Source organism: Zosterops lateralis, assembly GCF_965231275.1.
Source record: "Zosterops lateralis genome assembly, chromosome: 3".
Taxonomy (NCBI): Eukaryota; Metazoa; Chordata; class Aves; order Passeriformes; family Zosteropidae; genus Zosterops; species Zosterops lateralis.
Genome location: NC_139764.1, coordinates 106,795,212 through 106,817,805, shown reverse-complemented (window position 1 = coordinate 106,817,805; position 22,594 = coordinate 106,795,212). Strand labels below are relative to the sequence as shown.

Below are 22,594 nucleotides of genomic sequence, written 5' to 3'. Positions count from 1 at the left end.
TAATAATTTCACTAAGAGCAGGTTGTTTCATTTTGTTGTAAAGAATATAGGGATTCCTTACAATAATAATTTTCCCAGTATCATTAAGAGCTGCTGTGGGGTGTTGCTGCTGTTTTATTGCCAGTCCAAACTTACCTTAACTCTTCAAGGGCAAGCTTTGTTTCCTTCCGACTTTCTTCGGTGATGGGGTAGAAAAGGAGTATAAATAAACCCAAAAGGATGAGGATGGCAGGGACTGCTCCAATGAGGAGTTTCAGTGTGAGGATCACATTATCTGACTGTCTGCATATCCCTGGCTTGTATCCAGCAAACCTAAAGAAATAGAGATAAGTGATGTGCCTCTGTCCAAAGCTAAAAGGCTGTTGTTCAGCAAAGGCTTCCTTCTCCCCACCCTGACTCTTCAAGACTTTTCTCCCATATTCTCTACACCTCTCTTTTTTCTTTCTCCTCACTACATTTCAAATTGTTTTTCAGCCTCATTTTAATGCTCAACTTCAGATAACTGCATTACCTCTGTATTTTCTTGTTATTATATATAATATTAAAGTTAATTATTGCTGTTGATATTGGTCAAATTACTTGCATACTTTCAAAGAAACGATTGTGGAATCTCATGTAAGGAAATAAACTGATGCCCAGCAAGTTCCACCTGAACAGGAGGCGGAACTTCTTTCCTGTGCAGTGACTGAGCACTGAACAGATTGCCCAGAGAGGCTGTGGAATCTCCCTCACAGGAGATATGCCAGAACCATCTGGACACAATCCTGTGCCCTGTGCTCTGGGATGATCCTGCTTGAGCAAGGAAAGTTGGAACCAGACGAGCCACTGTGGTCCCTTCCACCCTACCCATTCTGTGGTTCTGTGAATTTAATCTGTTGTGTGTTTCCTATTAATATTCAGCAAAGTATTCAAGCTCTGCTTTAAAAGCATGCAAGCAATTTGACCAATTTCAACAGCAATAATTAACTTTAATTTAAACACACACTTAAGCACTCATCTCAAGATAGACAAATTTACTCAAGTGCTTAGAGTTAGGTACACACACTTCACTGATTCAGGGCTTCCATGCAGCCCCACAACTGCTGATATACCCAAATTCCTATTCCCAATTTGTGGAATGAGTTTTTCCTCTGAACATCCACCTAATGAAAGCTACAGCTCATTTGGAATCACTCTGTCTTCTGTGTTCTCCCACAAACATCTGCCTTGGCAAATTGCTAGGACCCAACTGGAATGCAACTGAAAAGGGGCTAATTGGGGAACAGCGAATTGTTTGAGGGTTTTAGCAATAAGCAGCTAAAATTCCTAAGCCCAAAATGTTCAGCCAAGCATTGCCTGTTATTTAGCAATTTCAGCTCAAGGCCCCAAAGCAAAACATAGTGGTTACCAAAACCTAGTCTGGAGCTGAGGGCTAGGTTTCTCTTCTGAGTATTTATTATGTGCTGTAGCAGGGACAGGCACAGGCCCTTTCTGCCAGGTCTTGCACAAAGGCAGGGCAGGAGATGCCTGGACACTTTCTCAACCTGTCTGGTCAGACCAGACAAGACATAGTGGAAAGAGACCATAAACCCTCTCCTAAAGTGATGCAGTTTAGGTGACAGGCAGAGCTGTGAGAAAGGCTGTTCCTGACTCTGATCAGTATCCAGCTTCCCAAAACCATGCAGGAATTGGTGATCATTTCATGCTGAAAGCACTCAAATCCATGTAAAGTCTTACAGGCTCATAGAAATAGTCCAGGTACAACAGGGAATGCACAAAGCACCTCTATCACCTGTGGGGGACTTTCATCTGCTGCACTTTCATGTTTAGTTCTTTATTCATATGAGCCACTTAAATTTACATGAGTAATTGAAAAGAGGAAAATCTGAAGGGAAGTCAGATTTTTCTGAACAGAACCATGTCAGGGCAAGTAACTTAATGCTCAGTTGTCTGGCCTAGATGGCACCAATCCTGTCTTTAGTGGTCAGCCATCTGGAGCTGCTGGCACTTTCAGGCTCAGGGTGTGAAGGCAATTAACTGTGTTGTAACCTCAGAATGCTTTCAGAGTAGATCCACTAAGTGGAAACACAGTGTTACTTACTCCAGTCCTGCTGCAGAAATTCCTAAGCCAATTCCTGCTGACATCTTGGTAAAAAAAACATAAGAAGAATAGAAAATGGTTTCATGTCCTTTCCCATGGGGATTCTGCAGGCGAAAGTTATCAACAACATCAGGCAGCATTGACCTAGGAGTGAGCAAGATAAAAGAAAAACTCAAGCCAAAATTTCTTTTCAAAGCCTAAACTTAATGAAATAGAGAACAGCCCTCCTCCATTTTTAAGCTGATTGATGTGGCCATGCACATGAAAGAATCCAGTTCAAAAGGTTCTGCTCCTGGAAAGGAGAGCAAAAAGTGTGTAAGAAAAGCATGGCCACATATTACAGTGTAGAAAATCACTGAAAAATCATCAAACACTTGAGAGGTGACAGAATTTTCTAGTCTGCCTGTCATTCCAATCAAAAGTTATGATATGAATAAAAGAACAACAACCCCCCCACACGTTTCTTAAGATTTCAAGAGACTCTGAATGTCTGAATAGTTGCTCTCTGAAATAACTCTTTTGACAAGGTAACAACATTTTCAGAAACCAATGAAACCTTTTCTCTCTCTATTTTAAACAGACTGAATTGTAATGGGGAATGAGAATGAAAGCTGCTTGAATGTTAATTCTTATTGACATTTTATTTCCAATATATGTAATCATTTACTGTTGGAAAAAGAAAGGTCTTCTCACCCTCTGTGCAGAAAAGCCTACATAGTTGACAACTAATTTCAAACTATGTATTTCATGATCTCTTGGAGTTTTCAGGGCATTGTACAAACAAGTTATGAAAAACAGTGTTCTCAGCAATGGTCTTGCTTTCTGGTTAATGTGTTCTCAGTAACAATTATTTAATCCAAAGAGGAAATGTCCTGCCATACTCATCCTTGAGTTGTTTCTCCCCACTTATTTTAAGTCTTCAATAGCAAAAGACCTTGAATTCTTTGTTTCTTTTAATCATAATCTTGTGTATTTGATCTATAACAAGGGACTATTCAAGCAGGGATACACAGAATCCTGGAATGGTTTGGGTTGGAAGGGACTTTAAAGATCATCTCATTCTGGCTCCCTGCCCTGGGCAGGGACACCTTCCACTAGGCCAAGTATCTCCAAGCATCATCCAACCTGGCCTTGGACACTTCCAGGGATGGGGCATCCACAGCTTCTCTGGGCAACCTGTTCCAGGGCCTCACCACCCTCAGAGTAAATAAATTCTTTCTAAAACCTAATCTAAATCTATCATCTTTCAGTTTAAGGCCATTACCCCATGTTCTATAACTACATGCCCTTATAAAAAGTAAGGTCAGACATAGTTTGCATTATGTCTCCTCTGCTACATTCTTAATTGCTCAGCATTAATTGATTTGCCTAACTTCATGATTCCTGAAGCAATGTTATTACATGTTGTATAGCTAGTTAGATTATTGAATAATTTACATACTCTCATGTACAAAAAGCAGCTACAGTTAAAGTAAATGTAGTCTGTTAATAACAGGGCAACAAAAGTCACATCACTGCAAATAGCATCCACTATAAAACTAAAAAAAGATTCTTGGAAGAAGTGACTCTTGCCATATTCTGCCTCTTTTAAAGGTAAATTCCATGCAGTAGTACATACATCTAATGCAGAAATACATTCATTTCCCACATCAAATGTAAAATTCTCCTACCATGGCAACAGAAGAGATGCTGCAATGCTCAGACCAGAGATGAAGGCCACGAAGTAAGCCAGGATCAGGTTTGGAATGGTCACTAGCATGACTGCAAAAGGAATCATCCACTGAAGAAGAAAAGCATTATATCTAAGTTACAGCATGCACTGCTCAATGCTACACAAATTGTTCCTTTCAAAATACAAGACTGTGTTACAGAACAGTTCACACAGAGCAATGTCTCACACTTCAATATTTTGGTCAAATTGAATTTCCAAAAAGCCCTGAGACAATCCGTACTTAACTACCCAGAATAGTTGGAGAAAAGTAGGACAAGTGATAGGAATGTTGTCTCTGTTAGCAGTATTAAGGCTACAATTGAACTGGTAAATTAAACAGACCCAAGAGCCTATTTACCAGTCTTGAAGCCAACTCACAGACCCTGGTCACGTTCACAGTGCTAAACATTCATGGTCTCCAAAAGACCTATGGCCATATAAATACTTTTTGTGAAGAGCCCTAAAGTGGTTGTTTCCCAAACTGTGCTAGATAGAATAATAAAATGTTTTGGTTTGAATGAAACCCTTAAAGATTATCTCATTCCAGCCCCCCTGTCATGGGTAGGGACACCTTCCACTAGACCAGGCTGCTCCAAGTCCCATCCAAGTGTTCAAGCCCTGGCCTTGAACACTTCCAGGGATGGGACACCCCCATCTTCTCTGGGCAGCCTGTGCCAGGGCCTCTTCACCTCAGAGTAAAGAATTTCTTCCTAGTATCCAATATAAATCTACCTTCTGTCAGTTTAAAGCCATGTCCCTGTAGGAAGTCCCTCTCCAGCTCTCTTGAAGCTGCTTTAGGCACTGGAAGGGGCTCGAAGATCTTCCCAGATCCTCCTCTTAACCAGGCTAAGCAATCCCAGCTCTCTCAGCCTGCCTTCATAGAAGTGCTCCAACCCTCTGATCATTTCTGTGGTCCTCATTTGTACTCATTCCAGCAGGTCCCCAACCTTCTGAGGCTGTGGGTCCCAGAGCTGGATGCAGCATGGCAGGAGGGGTCTCATGAGAGCTGGAGCAGAGGGGCTGAATGTCCTCCCTCAGCTGCTGCCCACCCTGTTTTTGAAGCATTTGGTTTTATAGGCTGCAAGTGCACATTGCTGGGTCATCTCAAGCATCTCGTCAACCAAAACCCCCATTTCTTTCCCCTCAGGGCTGCTCTCAATCCCTTCACTGCCCAGCCTGTTTTTGTGCTTGGGATCATCCTGACCCAGGTGCAGGACCTTGTGCTTGGCCCTGCTGAAGTCCATGAGGTTCCCACAGTCCCACCTCTCCAGGCCCCTCAGGATGGCATCTCTTCCCCCCAGAGTGTCACCTGCACACACACATCAGTGTCACAGAAAACCTGCCACAGAAAACAGTCACTGCCAAGGATGTTGAACAGCACCAGTCCCAATACAGACCCCTGGGGATAACACTCCTCACTGGTCCCCACTTGGACATTGAGCCACTGGCCACAACTCTTTGGGTGCCACCATCCAGTCAATTCCTTATCCACTGAGTGGTCCATCCACCTAATCCATGCCTCTCCAGCTTACAGACAAGGATGTCATGCAGGGCAGTGTCAAATGCTTTGTGCAAGTCCAGCTAGACACTGTCAGTTGCTCTTCCCTTATCCATGAACACTGATAATTCTCTGGAGATTTCTAATCAGCTGGGGGGTGGGTTTTTCTGCTAGTTAAATAACAGAGATAGCCAAATGTCCATTTCTATTCTAGGCCAGTGGAACTATTTACTATTAGAGGCAATGCCTTAAAACATCCTCACATTGCATTTCAAGGGGAGTGGCAGGACTTCAGCGGTCATTTTAAACTGTAAATATACCATTTCACGGATCACCTTCAGTCTTGAATGAGGAGGAATTTGCTTTCATTTTCAGTCACCACTTAAAAGCCATATACCTACTGAGCAATAACTAAACCCAAAAGTCAGAGTGGTTTATTCCACTCCCCACAGCTGGATCCACTCATGACATTGCATGACAAGCCACAGAGGTTACCCTCAAAACCAAATTAATTTGAGATGCTTGGGATTTGTTTTCTGGCAGTAGTCATAGTCACTAGATTTCTCCAACTTCAGCTTGAAGCAATGGGCTTACAGGACTGAAAATCCACTTTTTAAAATGCTGATTGAATGCCTACTGCCCAGCTGTCCTATGCCTGTCACATGCTCCATCTCCCACGCCTGTGAACCACAGGCACAGCAGCACAAGAAGAATCCAGAACCAGGGGCTTATCTACAGGGCTTTTTAATGATGGGGGATTAGTTTAACATTAAGTGTTTCAATCCTCTATACGTGCAGCTTGGGAGCTGAGGGTATGAGAAGAGCTTTCACAGAGAGTGATTCCCCTAAGCACTGCTATTTACAGTTCTGTATGATAAGTGGTTCTGGGAGTCCTGGAGTCTAATCCATTATGTTTATGTTTTAAATGCATTTCCCATCTAAAGCATTTGCTCCCAAGCTAAGGAGGCAGAAAATAACCTTTCCTGACTGCAAGTTCCCAGCACAGGCAGCTAATCCTTGCATTAGCCCAGTGTTGTGGCAAAATCGTTATTTCACCACAAGAGAGCACTCCAGCAATATCAGATTTTATGTTGTCTATAAGCAATTTTATGACTGCCTTATGCTCCACATGGGGCACCCACTCAGAAACCAAAGCACTTAAACAAAATTCTAGATCGATAATAATAATCACTGTAATTGTAATTTCCTAGAGAAAGAGAAGCAGGGCCAGCAGGACTGAGGTTACAATGCCCTAAAGTCTTGCTCATGCAGTGGCAGCACAGTCATGGGGCCAGTGCTCCCATTGCAATAAACAGCTAATGCAGCTCCTTCTTTCTGACTTGTAAAGCAAATACTCTGTTATTGGCATCTGCTCCCTTGTTACAGGGCTGCTGCCCTCTGAGTTATGAACAACATTCTACAGTTATCCCCTGCCTTCCATCCATTCCCTGACAGTGCTCTGCAAGGTGACCCTGTTGGGATGCTGAAGGTGGAACTGGTCTCTGCAGCAGCATGTTATGAAGGGCAAATCAGGAAAAGATGCAGGGAGGATGTGAGTGGAAACAGGATAGGAGAGTGGAAATGGGGCTGCAGAGCCAGGACTCATCCAAAGGCATCTTTCTATGCTGCACAATGCTCATAAATGCCAAATATTTGCATATCTGTGAGGAGGTGCTCTTATTTTTACTAAATCCTGCAAAACCTACAGCCAAAAGATATTATTGGCTAGGATGGAAGCTAGAGTCATGGGAGAGAGCCATCTTTGTTTTTAGACACCTTGCCAAAACTATGAACCAAGAAGATGCCACACCTCTTAAAATTTCTCATGACAACTTCACCTCTGGTCACCAGCTGAGACTTACTGAGTGTAACTTCAGTGTTTGCCCCTTGAGGACAGAGGAGACATCTAAATGAAAATAGCATGTGGAAGCTGAAGGAAATAAACAGAAGATAATATTTTCTAGCCTGTTGTGGGAAGAATGCTATCAAGGATTCTGCTTGGGAGCAGGATAATTCCTGATAGTTCCAGAAATTCGAGGTTTTAAGCTTCTAGGAACTTGAGATACTTAATCAGTAGTTTGACTTTTGGTAACATCTTTTGGAGGAATGGCTAAAAAGAGAGAAATATCAGTGGAAGAAACCCAAGATTCTTGTTGCTTATCTACCACTTCTAAACTCTTTGAGGGCTCTCTTCAACATGGAATCACTTTAACAGGAAAAAATTATTCTGGAGCACTGTGACTTTTTTTCAGGAAACCAAATTTCTAATCACATGTTCATCCTGAAAGCTGAGTGAGGTTTTAGAGGAAAAAAAAAAACAACAACTGTTTTCTTCCCTGTCTCCTTCCCTTCCAGTAGAATATTCCCCAATGACAAACTTGGGAGCCTTAAACGATGTGCTTTTATTTCATAGTGGGAGAGTACAGATTAGTTGCACAGATCACACAAGGTGGTAGGGTAGAAAGCTCCTGTGATGCATTGTCAGACACAAAATCCATCACTGAGCACACACTGAGTCCCCTGAGAAATGTCTACAAGGTGAAACAGAGAGGTGGCTTTTTTTCAATCCATCCCCCACTTAGACCATAACAGTCAAGCAACTCAACTGTAAAATTAAGTTAAACCATGTTTACAGAGGTGCTGACAGGATTTCCAGTCATGTAAAACTAAATTTATAGAGCCAAGCTGGTTGAAGAAGGCATTTTTTGTGGCCAAGTAGACAGAGGAGGAGATTTCCTAAGGAGGAAATCTGCATTCCCAGGTCTAGTCAATGGGCCAATACTACTTTTGGCAATTCTCTTTGCTCAAGTGGTAAAAAGAAATAAGGATGGGGCTTGAATTCCAGATGCCTACTTCAAAACACATAACAATTCAGCATATTTGGAACTTGGGTTTTAAAGTTACTTCTGATTCTCTGGAAGTCATTACAACACAGCTTTTAATTCCAAAAATTATAACTGTTCAACTCTATTCATTAACTGTCACCAGACCTAAATTTTTCAGCTTTGTTCAGATTTTGACATATAGCTTTGGGCTGGATTTTTCAAGTCCTCCCGCTTTGTTGTGCACAAGGCAATTTTTCTTTCCTCTTTCATAAGTAATTGAAGGTAAACAGGGGGAAAATGGGGAGGAACAGGCCTATACAATAACTCACCAAGGATGATGACAGAAAATTGCTGCTGTCTGCACTAAGTAAGGGACTTAAAATAATCCATCAGTGACAAGGGCAGGCTCACTGAGCTGGCTTTGCAGAGCTGTGTCAGAGTTAAACTAGATTTCTTTTCTCAGGTAGGTCACCTTTTTCTTTACTTCACTAATAACTGTCCCTCCCTATTCAGAGGGATGTGGATACTCCTAGAGAGGGTGTGTAACAGGCTTTTGTTTCCTTCTGTGGGACTGAATTACCAATGGAGACACCTCAGCACCATATAACAAAGACAAAACAAGCCTTACACAACGGGGAACTTGTCAACATGAGGCAATTCAGACCTGAATTTATAAAACCTCATGGAGGCTTAGTTCTGAGAACTTCAAATGAGAACTTGTGCAGATTCTTAAATAAACTGGGACCTCCCTCTGGCATCAATCCGTTTCTCAAAAGTTTCCCTTGGAAACTTGGAATCTGTCGAAATTTGGTATAATGATTTAAAACAATCTCTGGAACTGAGCAAATTTTACATAGATTGAGGTTATAAGCACTTGAAAGAGCTCCTGAAGTGGCTCCAGTTGTCAAATGAAATGAACACAAGCAGAATTGTTTTCCTCAGAGGATTTGCTTACCGAAATCCCACATGCTGCACACTTCTTGCCAAATCTCTGCAGAAACTTCTGCCAGAAGGGAACGCTCAGGGCTGCTGATACCTACAAGGAACAAAAACCCATTTCTGTACTGTGCTTATTTCCACTGTCTTCTCCAGCTGTAGACCTCACAGACATCTTTTTGTCTAGTACATAAATCCTGAGAGGGAGGTGAACATGCAGATTCTTGCTTCTCCTCATACTTCAAGTGACTTTTTAAAATTAATTGCTAAGCTATCCATCAGAGGGTTTTCCACACTCAAATCTCAGAAGACAGTGTCTCAAAATTTCCTTTTCTAGTGTGAGCCACAGCAGTCAAAGGTGTGCTCAGTCATTAAAGTTCAAACACACTGCAAACAGTCACACTTTGTACTAATGCCTTTTGCCACATGGCCTGAACCTGAAATGATGACTGAATTTAACTCTACCCCGTGGTACAGGAAGAAAGCTGAAGTGCAAGATAAACCTATCCTAAGATGTACTTAGAGTACATAATCCATACTGTGGGTCCCTTCTTGGGAACAATCTGTAAAATTGTTTTTTGCAGTTGACATTACTGTTTCAGACACTGAAACCCTCACCTATAGCAGAAACAACCACAAGCAACATAGTTCCTATGCACTGAAGTACTGCTACTAATGGCAGTCTTACACTTGCCCTTTATTTAAATGGCATCTAATTGTTAGTTATATTTTGATCTTTACTTAAATTAACTCTACTGTCTCTTGTCTCTCTTCTTGGTGACTATCACTTGCAGAGCCTTAAGATACCCAGCACTCCTATTTTGCTCTCCAGCATCTTGGTTTTAATGGTTTTGGAAAAGAATGTCTTATAATGTGGGAAAGGATAAGTATCACCTAATCAAGCAGAATTTTACCTCTGCTTGTCAAAAGAAAAGATTCTGTAAAAGGATCTTTTTATCATACTGCCAATTGCTCTAGAGAGGAATCCTTGTATTTCTGGATATTTTAAATATTTATCCTTGCAAGCTGCCTAGCCCAGAGGAGTCATGTGTATGGATATGCAAACTGAAGTTGTTTAATTTCAGCACACAGGACTGAGGAAAGGGACAAAGGAGGTAAAATCCAGACCTCATTTCTAGAAGTAGCTTCTGCCTTTTATAGAAGCTGTAGCTTACAGGTAAAAACAATAAGGAATGAATTAAAAGCTCCAAACCACTATTTTTTAGACGTTCAGTAGGGAACACCAGCTTTATTTCAAACAGACAATGCGAAAGATAGTGTAGCTTCCTAATGGCTCTGCTGAGACACGAAACTCTTATCTTCTGTAATTTTGTGCCAAAGCCCAGCAAGAACCAGGTAACATTTGGGAGAGAAGTGCAACTCACCAAGATGGTCACCACCAAGTACTGGAAGTGATTCCGGAGGCCGGCAGCCTGAGTGCAGAACAGGACAAAGTTTCCCTGCTCCAGCTGTTGAATTTAAGACATTTGGTGACCACCAAAAGACAAAGGAAAATTTTAAAAAGACAAAAAATTGCATCACACTTCTTATTAGTTAAATATAGTTGGTGACTGATTTGTTAAATGCAGGGTTTGGGAGTCTCATTCTTCCCTTGATTGCTACAATTTAAAAAAGCAGTAACTGTCCCATTACCACTGGAATAACATGCCAATAATACTGGGGCAAGCAAAAGCTAAGCCACACCTAATAGAGCATGAAATTGACCAAAACAGAAAGCCTTATGAAAGGATTCTGTCTCGAGGCTCTATTCCCTATGTCCCAATTGCCTTGTGTTGTCACAGCTGCAGGCTACTGCAAGAAACTGCCCTTTCTCTTCCCCAGCAAGGCCATAAATCTTTCCCCAGAAGCTCTGACTCCAAAACAAGTAACGTTTCAGCTGTAATAACACTCCTGCCAACTTCCTGTGGTAAAGCAGCTGGTTTTGTATGCACCCTCAGTTGTGGAGTGTACCTTTGGGTCACATACCTCCCTACATCTGAATCCTCATCAGACGGGAGGATCTAACTGCTTATAACTGTGTTATATGACAGGTGGAGCCACTGCCACCACCACACTTCTGCAGAACTCAGGGGGATTCTGAACACCAGAATATGATGGAGGGCCAGCCCCAGCAATGCTGCAGAAGCAGAGTGACAGAGGAGGATTTAATACTCATGCCACAGCAGCATGATCAATTCTTGCTCCTTTGTGTGCTTGTAGGTTACAGGTATCACCTGTATACAAATTAGGATATCCAAAAAAGTTGCATCCTGTCTCTATTCCCACAAAACCCTTCCCTAGTTTGTGTTCTTGTTTATGGTGCCCTAATTTTAGACACAGGATATCACACTCTGGAATTACATCCAATGCATCTTTACCTGCTCATTCTTTTTGCTGATCAGTAATCCACTCTCTAAATTCCACAAAATCAGTGTCCCTTCCCTCAATTAAAAGCAGCAAGTGTTGCTTATGCTGGCTCAACTGGAGTAACACACCTTCCAGCTTCTGCCTCCCCTTACACCTTTCCTTCAGTCAGCACAAATAACAAAACAGAGAGATATGGACTGACAGAAGATCTTTTCCTCTCTGGGTGTTGTCAGCAAGTTGCTGGCTGCCAGTAGCAACCAGATGTGCTCCATGTCCCTGCTGACTGAGTGGGTACTGGAAGGATGTGGACAATAAGGGACCTTTCACCTTTCATCTTCTCCCTGTCTCTGCAGTTGCTCACAGTACCTGCAGATCCCAGACGTGAGCAGAAATAACTTCTGTATTGTTTCTCACCCTTGGGTGTTCCAGCAAGGACTAACAGATGTTGTGCCCAAATTCAGGCCAACAAAAAAGTTCAAGTTGACAAACAAACTTCTAACCAGTCCTTCCAAGGAACTTAATAATTCACCAGGATTGCTGGTGAGCACAGCACAGCACTGCTCTCTTACATGCCATATTCTTGCCTTCTGTCCTGATACTGCCTTGATCAATGGTTCACATGACTAAGAGTCTCTTGGCAAAAGTGTGATAATTATTTGCTTTTCAAAATAAATAATAAAATAAAAAATAAGTTCATAAAAAAATAAAATAAAAAAAATTCAATTGATATGTAAAAATTCAGAGTAAAATAATAAATTTACTGAATTGAACATGTCTTAAAAGTCAGGCTTAAAAAGTCTGCTGTACTTATTGGGAAGCAAGGGTTTCTTACTGAGAGGCTTTTCTACAGCCCATCTCTCTGGGAGGATGCACAGCATTTTTCGTGAGAGCCACATCCAATTGCAAGCCCTCATTTCAAAATGAGCTCTACCTAACTCTGACACAGGTGAGACCTCCTGCCTCTGCATGTCTTCTTACTCTGACCTAATGCCTTCCATCACAAAAGATTCCACGAGACCCAGTTCAGCCACTGCCAGAGCAGTCACCTATGCAAAGGAAAGGGGCAACAGTTTAAAGCAGGGCACACAGAGGGAGGAACAGGCAGAAGAAAAAAAGCATTCTCTAAGCAACTGAAACCACAGGAGACTGTGGGGGGATAACACAGAATAACCCAGACTGGGTCACTAGGACTAGTTCTTCACCTTTTATGGGGAAAAAAAATAAAAAAAGAAAAAAAGAAAAAAGTCTTTAAATGGTCAGGACTTTGGCTTTGCTTCTCCTTTGTAAGAACCATCTCCAGCCACACAAGACCCCAGGCACCAGAAGAGGACTCTGATTCCCTACTGATTTACAGGGGAAGGCAACACCCCCTAGATCACCCCTCCAGTCACCAGCCAAAGGTTATTTGCATTTCAGACTCTCCCATGCTGGGAGTGGAATGAGGCCAACACACAGACTGAGAGGGTCTGAAGTTACCTGAACTGCTGTTGAGATGAGAAGAAATGAAGCTGTAAGCTTCACATATGGACCATGCTTCATGGTGAGCGCCAGCCCCTTGCAAAAAGGAATTGCTCTGTCTGAATTTAAGGCATAAGGATCTGAGAGAAGCAGAATACATAAAGTAAAAATCTTTTAAATAAAGGAGTGTGAAATAACTATTATTAAATTGAGGCATACTTAAATATAACTTACCATCTCTTTCCTTTACTCCAAGAAAAAGAACGGTAATTCCAAGAAGATACACACCTGCTATGACCCCTGCTGCAATCATGTAAACTTTTGCCTTTCAAAAGGAAAAAAAGACATTTGAAATAGTGACAGGAGAATGATAAGTCATTATGAAAATTTCAGTCCCTTTTTGGTAAGCCACCTGCAAATGAAGAAATGCCCATCTGCATACAGCCAAATGCCTGTCTGCTACTTCTCTGAAAAAATCTTCATTTCTGCAGTTCATTTATAAACTACAACTGCCTTAGGATAAATTCAGGGCATATAAGTATATATTTCTTAAAGAAAAAAAAAGAAAAAAAAAAAAAGCAGTGAACAAAAGGGTTACTTTGTTGGCAACCTGAATGTTTTAAAAAATTTGCTTATGTTAAGACTAACTACAGACATGCACAGTCACCTGATCAAAACCATGCATCATCCACAGAGGTGTTCTGATTTTCAGTAAGTCCAGTTGATCTGGCTACACACACTGCAATCTGGAATTTCACGGTGAATGGGAGAGTCCTCAGTACTGATGTAAACACAGTTACTACAGTTTCTGCATTTACACATGATGATAATAATGACAATCATGAGCTTGGAAATCATACTTACACACTGATGTTTTGAGAATATGGTACCTTGCATGCTGGTTTTCCCAGTTATTTAGTGAAATATCCAAGCAAATTCAGAGATCTTTGCTTCCATTTAGCCAGGGGAGCAAAGCCTTCCAGGATACCACCCACACCACCAGATCACATTTACTGTTTCTAACTCTGATTACACTAACTTTGGATTAAAGTTTTAAAAAATATTTTTCTTTAGTATGATGCAAGAATTTACCTTATACCGTGTTATCAAAGACAACTTATAGAGCTTTATGAAACAATGATTATTTGATAGGAAAACTGAATTTCAACTTATTTGTTATATATTGTAGATGAAATTATTTTAAGTCTAAGAAGTTGGTAAAAAATGCATTTACAAGAATGTACTTCAAAATATAAAGACACTTAGTATAGGTGCAAATGTATTCAGATGAACCATGTAAGAATAGAAAATTTTCAAGAAAACAACTTTTGTCAAGATGTTTACACTTCAGAAAATAACATGGTAAGATAAAGGAATGCAGGACTATTCTTTATATGTGAAAAGGTTTGGGATTTTTTTATATCAGAGCCATAAATTAAGGCACAGAGTACTTTCACAGTTGGTTATGGCTTGCACAGAATACAGAGTGCAGTTGTGGAGATATCTGAATTCACTTAACCAAGGCAATTTCAGCCTCGAATGGAGCTGGGCCAGGAGAGAAGGAGATTTAAAAAAAGGATAGCAACAGGACTCCTTTATGAATTTTATATTTTGTTTTTATGTATTTGTTAATTTGCTTGAAGCATTTGAATTAAATGTTGTGTTTCATAGGCCATCATTAAATGTAATTTGAGCTTAAAGCACCAAGGATACTCATGGTAGGGCAAATAAGATTCTCTAACCCTGAACAAAACTTGTTAGCCCGTCTACAACTCTATCAATATCCATGTTTGGTTTCCAGTAATAAAGATACATTCAGAAGCTTATAATAACAACTTCAGGAGGGCAAAAAAATAACCATTTCTTCTACTTCCTTTCTTTCAATAAGGAGAAAAATAATATCAAGTTGTTCACTAAGTGCTTTTTAGAACTAGGTGTGCTCGTGAGCAGCTAAGAATTAGTCCTTGTGACAAAAAGAGTCAGGGTCATACTCCTGAAGGGCACTAAAAGAAAGTCAAGATTTGCCTTCTTCTAAATATTTCCTGATGGAGGTACTTCAAGCTCAATTAATCTAGTCTTGCCTCAACTTGTAACTTAATGTCCATCAGCCATACAACCAAAATTCAAGATCCATCAAGATTCAATTCAAGATCTCCCCTTTACTGTACAATTAATTAGGTGCATATTCTGCTGTGTGTGGTGTGAACAAAGGGCAGGTTTCCAGTCACACTTCAGCTTCTTCAGGTCTGAAAATTTTTTGTGTCTAAAAGCTTTGCCATAATTTCCCAGCTTTAGTATCTAGTTTAATGAAAGATAATGTCTCTACCTACAAACTCCGGCTACTTTAGGCTATGGATTTTTTGCTAGTTTTTCAAAATAAAAAACTACTTGACATTCAACTCATTGTGAAGTTTCTTTCTCCTACTTCAAAAAGGACAGGAAAGCACGTGTGGTTAGACAGAAAGGAAATAAATCAAGATTGTGTATTTTTTTCCCTTGAAAACCATTTCAGAGATTTCAAAATAGAAATTGTGGATTTTAGTCTGAAGCAGACTCAGACAGGGAATCTGCTGTGGAATGAAATTCAGCTTGCTCCATGACTTTTCAAGCTACTCATCTTGACAATTCACAGAGGTGTAATAAACACAGTAGTGTTCTATATCAAACCATTGTCCCAAAAGCTAAAAAGGATTGCAGGATGATGTCCTCTGCCTTGTTAAAACACACACTGCAAGTTACCAAACAAGCATCTTCAAAAACACATTATTCAGCCATAAAATGGCATGGCCACTTAGAGAAGTAGCCCAGCTGTCCTCAGACTGTTGCCCAGGTCAGCTCTATGAGAAACCTGTGCCAAAGAAAACAAGGATCAGGTGGCACAGAGGAAAAGAATAGTATCTGGGAATGGGGGGAGGGAAGGCTTCATGGACCAACATTGCTGAGGGACCAAGAGTCCTTTCCTGGACCAACAGTTCTGATGCCAGAGTATGCAAATCCAAAAGACAGATAAAACATGCCTTTAGCTTGTGATTTTACTGCTGCTGAAGCATGATAATAGGAGCTGCTCCACTGCATTAGGAAGAGCACAAATATGTACTGCCTCATTTGCATCAAACATTTGAGATTAGATTCAGGTCAAGGAATCGTCTTCATAGGGTATTTTATGTACTGGTTGGTACTTGCACTGACAGAGCAACAGATGAAAGGATAATAAAAAGAAAGGATGAATTCAGGAGTTGGTAAATTGGAACCAACCATCTGATTTCACAAGTGACATAGGAAAAAAACACTACACAATGTAATTGTTTAATTCAGGCCTGTTTCAAGACCACTGCAAACAATGGAAGACTATCAAATTGTGTTAACTGAGGTTTGGATCAGGTTTTAGGTTTTCCTCCCAGATATAAAACCTGCTTTGTGTCTCAAAAAATATAAAACTCAAGTACAAGGAGATTAAATTATTTGTGCAAAATCACAGGAAAAACCTGTCACAGAAAATTAAATAAACAAGCATGGATCCCTAGGTTCATTCCACATGTTAACCACTGAGATCTGCCCCACTAATGGGCTGTTACCAACTATTTACTTTCCAAAACTTTGTACCTTCACAGAAGTACAGATTCCAATAGGACTTACAGTTTCATTCACAAATTTGCCATTAATCTGTACAGGAGCTCTCCAGTGGTAACTCCTTTCAAAATCAGTGTTGCTGAACTGGAAGATCCTGCTGTAGCCACCATTTTATCATGGAATCATAGAACGGTTTGGGTCGGGTGGGACTTTCAAAGATCATCTTGTTCCAACACCCTGCCATGGGCAGGGTCATCTTTCACTGGACCAGGTTGTTCTGAGCCCCATCCAACATGGTTGGACACTTCCAGGGATGAACACTTCCAGGGATGGGGCACCCACAGCTTCTCTGGGCAACCTGTTCCAGTACCTTGTCACTCTCATTGTAAAAAAAAAAACAACCAAAAAAACCCAAAAAAACCCCAACCAAAAAACCAAAAAAATCCAAAACCAAAACAAAAACCAAACCAAAAAAACACAAACCAAACAAAACCACCCTCTTCCTAATATCTAATCTAAATGTACCCTCTTTCAGTTTAAAACCATTCCTCCTTGTCCTGTTACTACAAATCTTGGTTTAAAGTTTCTTCCATCTTTCTAAAAAACCCCTTTTTGTACTGGAAGGCTGCAATAAGTTCTCCCTGGAACTTCCTCTCCTCAGGCTGAACAAATCCAACTCTCTCAGCCAGTATTCACAGGAGAAGACCTCCAACCTTCTGGCCATTTTTGTGACCCTCCTCCGGCTCTGCTTTAACAGGTCTGTGTCTTTTTTGTGCTGGGGACCCCAGAACTGGATGGATTATTTCTGGAGGGGTAAACTGTGCTTTTCTTACTAAGGCTCTATAAACTGTAAATCAGCCCCTAGTGACAACAAAGGGTGGCCATGTCCCTCCCAGCTGCTCTACAGGTTTGGTGCCTCCTGCAAAGCTCCTCAAAGAAATTCTGGTGTCACACTGAGGAGGGGTTGCAAATGCAGCAAAGATGGAAAGCATTGTCTGCAACAAGGTCATTGCTCAGCTCCAGAATCACTGATTCCAAGGAAGTCCTGTTCACACTCATCCAACTGAATATGACATGGTATTAGAGAAACATCCCCAGCCTCCTCTGCAGGAAGTTTTAGTGTGTTCCCATAGACACTTACTTGATGAGACAGGGGGTCTGAGGGGTCTGGAATGGTGGCAGTGTCATGCCAGGAGTCAGTGGTGTTTACCGAGGGATTCACAGTGCAGTGGGGAGAGACATGAGCACTGGCCACAATCTGCCCCTGGAGTGCAGCTCCAATCAAGGTCCCAAGCACTTCCATGGTCATTCCTAAAGAATGGAAGCACAAATGTGCACTGAGGATGAGAGTCTTGTTTATCTGTCTCACTGAAAAGAAACGTTACCAAACCCTTTTCTCTTACAGGAATGAGCAATGCCAAGAACAGAAGAACTGAAAGGTCAGTAATAGAACAGTTTCAAGGAAAGAGAGTTTTGTCATTCATTTTCTGATCAGCTTTGAGAAGACATTTCCATGGAAGAGCCTTTTCTACGCAAGCTGTTTGAGAGATGTGAATGTTGAAATTGAGAGCCACAAGGGGATAACGTGGAGATCTTTCATCTTGAGGAACAGAGCAGAACTACTTTTTAAATGTCATTTTTTTCCAAAGCAGGACTTGGAGTCATGACATCAAACTGTTCATCTCAAACTTGACAGCAACTTGTTAAACACTTATCTAATCAGACCTCTGAGTCCTCCAACTGTAAAATAAAGTGATACTTGCCTCAGGTTTATGAAAATAGTACAGCTACAAAGCTCTTGGAAACAGCAGGTGCTGTTCTTAATTGCCTAAGGCCAGAGTCAGGCAGAACTATTTCCCTCAACCTCAGAGAACGATTCAGATCACTAATTCTCTCCAGAAAAAGAGATCATCTAAAAAACCCCAACCAAAGCCTTTACTTAGGAAAAGAAAATTCTAACCATGGACATCATCTCATGAAATCAATCAATAACTTGACCAGCTCTGTAAAGGCAAATGGTGAGAAATTTGGGTTCTAGACCCTCCTCACCCTGAGGGATTCCAAGCCTACCGTGCCTGTTTCCCTGCAATATGGCCATATCCAGCATCCCCGTGGCCAAGACACAACCTGAATTCCTGTCCTAGCTCCAGAGACTCTTTAAATGCATAAAGATACAATAAGGGCTGAATGCATAAACACATTAAGTATGGGACAAAGTCTCCCTATTTGTGAGGGAATGGATTTCTCATTGACCCAAACTTCAGGCTTCTTTTCTATTTTTTCTCTTTCAGTGCCTCCCAGGGTCATATGTTCCTTTCTGAGGAGCACCATGGAGGATTCTGAAGGGATGCTTCCAGAGCAGGTGGTTATCATACTCCCTCTGGGAAGTGACAGGCATCTCAAAACTCCTAGGTTCATGTTTATTCAAGTCTTCTGATCTGCAAAACCCTTCCTAGGTGACCTCAGACATGTGGCTTTTTGTGTGTCCCTGTAAAGGAATAAAAATACTTCACCATCTAAAGGGAGAGCAATGCACACAGATTGCAAGGGGTTTAGACAGTGCAGTAATGCAGGCTGAGTGTAGCTGTGCAAGATCCAGTAAGGAAAAGGAAAGAGAGGCTCTCTAGGAGACCTGGAGCTTTTAAACCATTGCTACTTTGTTCCCAAACTGAGAATGTTTCTGAGTGGAAAATTTGAGGTGCCTTGTAACATTAATTTAAACCAATGGGAAGAAAAAAAAAAAGCCTCTTCCCCAAATTTCACATCCAGTCTTACCAGCAATGTTGCAATTCAGTCCATGCACACAAAAATCCTGGCAAATGGTGGAAATCTAACCCCAGTCTGGTCTGAAGTGTTTGGACACAAACTGGTCTCAGCTGGGTGTTGCAGAGTTTCCAAAGTCAGTGCAAAGGCAATGCACTCAAATCACACTTTTCATTCAGAACACCACCTACACATTCATAACCTTTGTCTAGGGCTCTACATCTGCATTTTATCAAGCACTTGTATAGAATAAAACTCAGAAGCATCATTAGAGGCACCAGAAATACAACCACTGTGAAACTTCATTTTCTAAGTAGTAGCAAGAGCTGAGGGACAGGTATTCCTCACAGTTCTTGTGTGCTCAGAATTTATGATGTATTACTTTCCACATCAGCCCAGAAAGCTGATCTGCCAGCAGACTGTGCCTTGAAGCAGGTCATATTTTGGCCAGAATATAAGCAGGAGTTATGTTAAAGCAACTTTGGAATCCAGTATTTCTACCTTGCATTAATAGCAACAGCAGAATAAAATTTATAATAAGCAGTTCTGCTTGTCTCCAGCAGAGGGTAATGGATCCTCTGATCCCAACCTTATTTTTAAGAGCACACTTTATATTACACAGCTGTTTTTCTTTAACAGTTGAAGAAATGCCTGAACATTGCCTGACTGCATCCAAGACAGTCTATCAACAAGAAGAATTCCCTATGAAGCCCAAAGAGAAGCAAGAGTGTTTAAGTAAAACACTTACCAAAAAAGAAAAAGATGAAAAAAAAGTTCTTACATAAGCATAACCATTACAAGAAAACTTTGCTCCTAACAAATATTATATCAACATATACAACAATACCAACATTTGAAAAGTCAAAACTATAGTTCCTTCCACCACCCTAATTTGGTTTAGGAGAGCAGCTGTACACTCAATAGTTAAACCCTTTCTGAACAATAAAATTACACTATAAATGTGTGACACCTCTCAGCCACAGAGTTCAACAGCTTTTGTGAGTACAAGTTTCACATACCTATGAAGCCCTGCATGGGACTAGCAGATCAGAAAGCACATTTATTTGGATCTCAGCCTCTGAAGACATAAAACTAGACAATAGAAAACACTAGGTACATGGATTTAGTTAGAATTTAGGCCAGATGACTCAGAATACAGTCAGTGCCAAAGAATATTCCAACACAACTGGAATCTCCTGCTGTTTAGTCCTGTCCTGTGACTGCCAGTCCAGACTTTTTCTTAAAGATAGTTGATGGTAATGCAAATTACAACTGTTCCATGTCTCTGGAGAGGGACTGGGTTACTCAGGGGATATTGTATTTAGAATTTTTGACATTACATTTTTAGTACTTCTCCCTATTTCACTGTGCCTCTGTGGGTTTCAACATAATCAAGTATGTTGAGGGTTAGAAAGACTAAGGGAAGAGAAAAGGGATCTTGCCAGGAGAGAAAACAGATGCAACAAAAAAACCTCTACAAGTTATTCTAAAGCAACACCTTAAGAACAAGTTAAGACAGAAAAGTCTTTCCTGTAATATTTTACTTTTTTCTCTTTATCTTGCTTAATGCAGTTACACAGTAAAGAAGGCATGAGAACAGAGCTGAAGAGAGCAGAAGGGGAAGAAATTGTTCTTGCATTCAATTTATGAGCTATACAGGAAACCTTGAAAATATTTTCACTACACTTTTTTTTTTGGTCTGATTGATTTGCTTCAAAGCTAAAAGTTTGTTTGGTTTTGGTTGTTGAAAAGCCAGAGATACAATCTGGAAAGCCTCATTCTTTTAACTAATATACTCAAAGTGCTAGTTATATAACAACAAGAGCTGCCTTTAAATTACCTGGTGTATGTCAGGATTAATTTAAAAAACACAGATAAAATGAAAAAAGAGATTTCAGTTGGTGTGAACATGAACACAAAATTACTTTCTTTTTTGGTGAAATTAACTCCCTTGGTTCTATGAGTTCTCACTTTTTTTTTTTTTTTTTTTTTTTTTTTTTTTTTTTTTTTTTTGAGAAACAGTTTGGGATTTGAATTTATAACATGAAACACATAAATCTAAGGAAAAATGAAATAATAAAAAAAGAAGGCAACAAAACAAAACAACAAATCCCAAATAAAACCAAAACAACAAACTCCTCAAAATTACTTTTATACTTTCTTTAATCGAATGTTTCTTGGGTTCTCCCCTACAAATCACCTTCAAATTAAATCATTATTCCTTTCCCTGACTTGGCTATGAGTGATTTTTATTGTTTCCTCTGGCTAGCAATAAAACAAAAAGAGTTTATAGCTAATCAGACAATTTGAGACAATTAAACATTAATGTCTCCTATTTAACTAGAAAAATGCAATTCCTTTGAAGACAAATTAGTTTTCATCATATATTAAAACATTCTTATAAAACTTCAGTTTAGGGACACAAATCACCAGGAACTTCCCATAGATTAAGAAGGATTTTCAATAAAACTCAGCCCCAATCCCCAGAAGAGAGCCCAGATCACACTCACTATAGGCTGTTGCAGAATCTCTGTCCTTCTGGTCTGTGCTGAGGAACATGGTGAGGGCAGAATAGGGTACTTGGAATAACTATGGAAAGAAAGAAAGAACATGACTTAGGAAATACCAGGATAAAACTGCTGTATTCCTTTGAAATCCACAAAGTGGTTTAATAGGACCGTGGAATTAATTTAGAACATTCATTCAGAGCACTGAGAACCCTCAACCAATTTTTTAGCACAAAGGCCTACCTTGTCTTTCTGGGTTGTAAAGCATGTAATAGGAAAACAGTATCTTTCAGAATACAAATAATAAATAATAAAATAACCAGAGGGTTTACCTTGTTCTTGTGCTCCTTCAGTTTCCTTGTTTAAACATCCTTCACAGAGAGGCTCAAAAGAACTTTGCTTTCTTTGCACTAGGACACTATCATGTTCCTAGCTTGAGCTAACTAACAGGAAGGAAAGCCATTAAGAAGAAATACAGTTTTCTACTTTATTCAAGCCAGAAGACTACACAAATATCCAAAATATTTCAAATATCTGTCTAATTGTGTAAATCCAGGAGATAATAGTGAAAACTACTCTGTCTTTCAGCACCATTGTGCCACACACTCCTTAATTAGAGTTAAGCATTAGTTAAGACAATTGCAAAGTGGAACTGGGACATGAACCTGCCTGAGCAACCAAGTTCTCCATGGTGTTCCCTCTACCCCAAAGATCTGTAGCCAAATTAAGTCTTGCACTCTGCATCCCACAGTGTTTGTACAAAATGCATTTTTGTTCACCTCCATCAAAAAAGGCAAGAGTGTACATTTTCAGAACTCTGCCATGGAAATCCTGTGTTTCTCTTTCAAAAGAAAGAGGAAAGAAATTATTTAAAACCAT

General features: G+C 40.3%; 1 protein-coding gene across 2 annotated transcripts in view; it reads right to left on the bottom strand.

The window, feature by feature from the left end:
* Window positions 1–22,594, bottom strand: part of MFSD2B (MFSD2 lysolipid transporter B, sphingolipid) — a 39,395-nt gene that overhangs the window by 3,402 nt on the left and 13,399 nt on the right. The window contains exons 5-13 of one of the 2 annotated variants that reach the window (XM_083856469.1): window positions 21,719–21,797; window positions 17,587–17,756; window positions 13,110–13,200; window positions 12,894–13,015; window positions 10,436–10,519; window positions 9,070–9,150; window positions 3,751–3,860; window positions 2,081–2,224; window positions 136–312 (exon numbers count right to left, since the gene is read on the bottom strand). In XM_083856469.1, the coding sequence (XP_083712595.1) occupies window positions 136–312; window positions 2,081–2,224; window positions 3,751–3,860; window positions 9,070–9,150; window positions 10,436–10,519; window positions 12,894–13,015; window positions 13,110–13,200; window positions 17,587–17,756; window positions 21,719–21,797 (1,058 nt within the window). The remainder of the gene's footprint in view (window positions 1–135; window positions 313–2,080; window positions 2,225–3,750; window positions 3,861–9,069; window positions 9,151–10,435; window positions 10,520–12,893; window positions 13,016–13,109; window positions 13,201–17,586; window positions 17,757–21,718; window positions 21,798–22,594) is intronic. The other variant, XM_083856470.1, reaches the window with a different exon arrangement.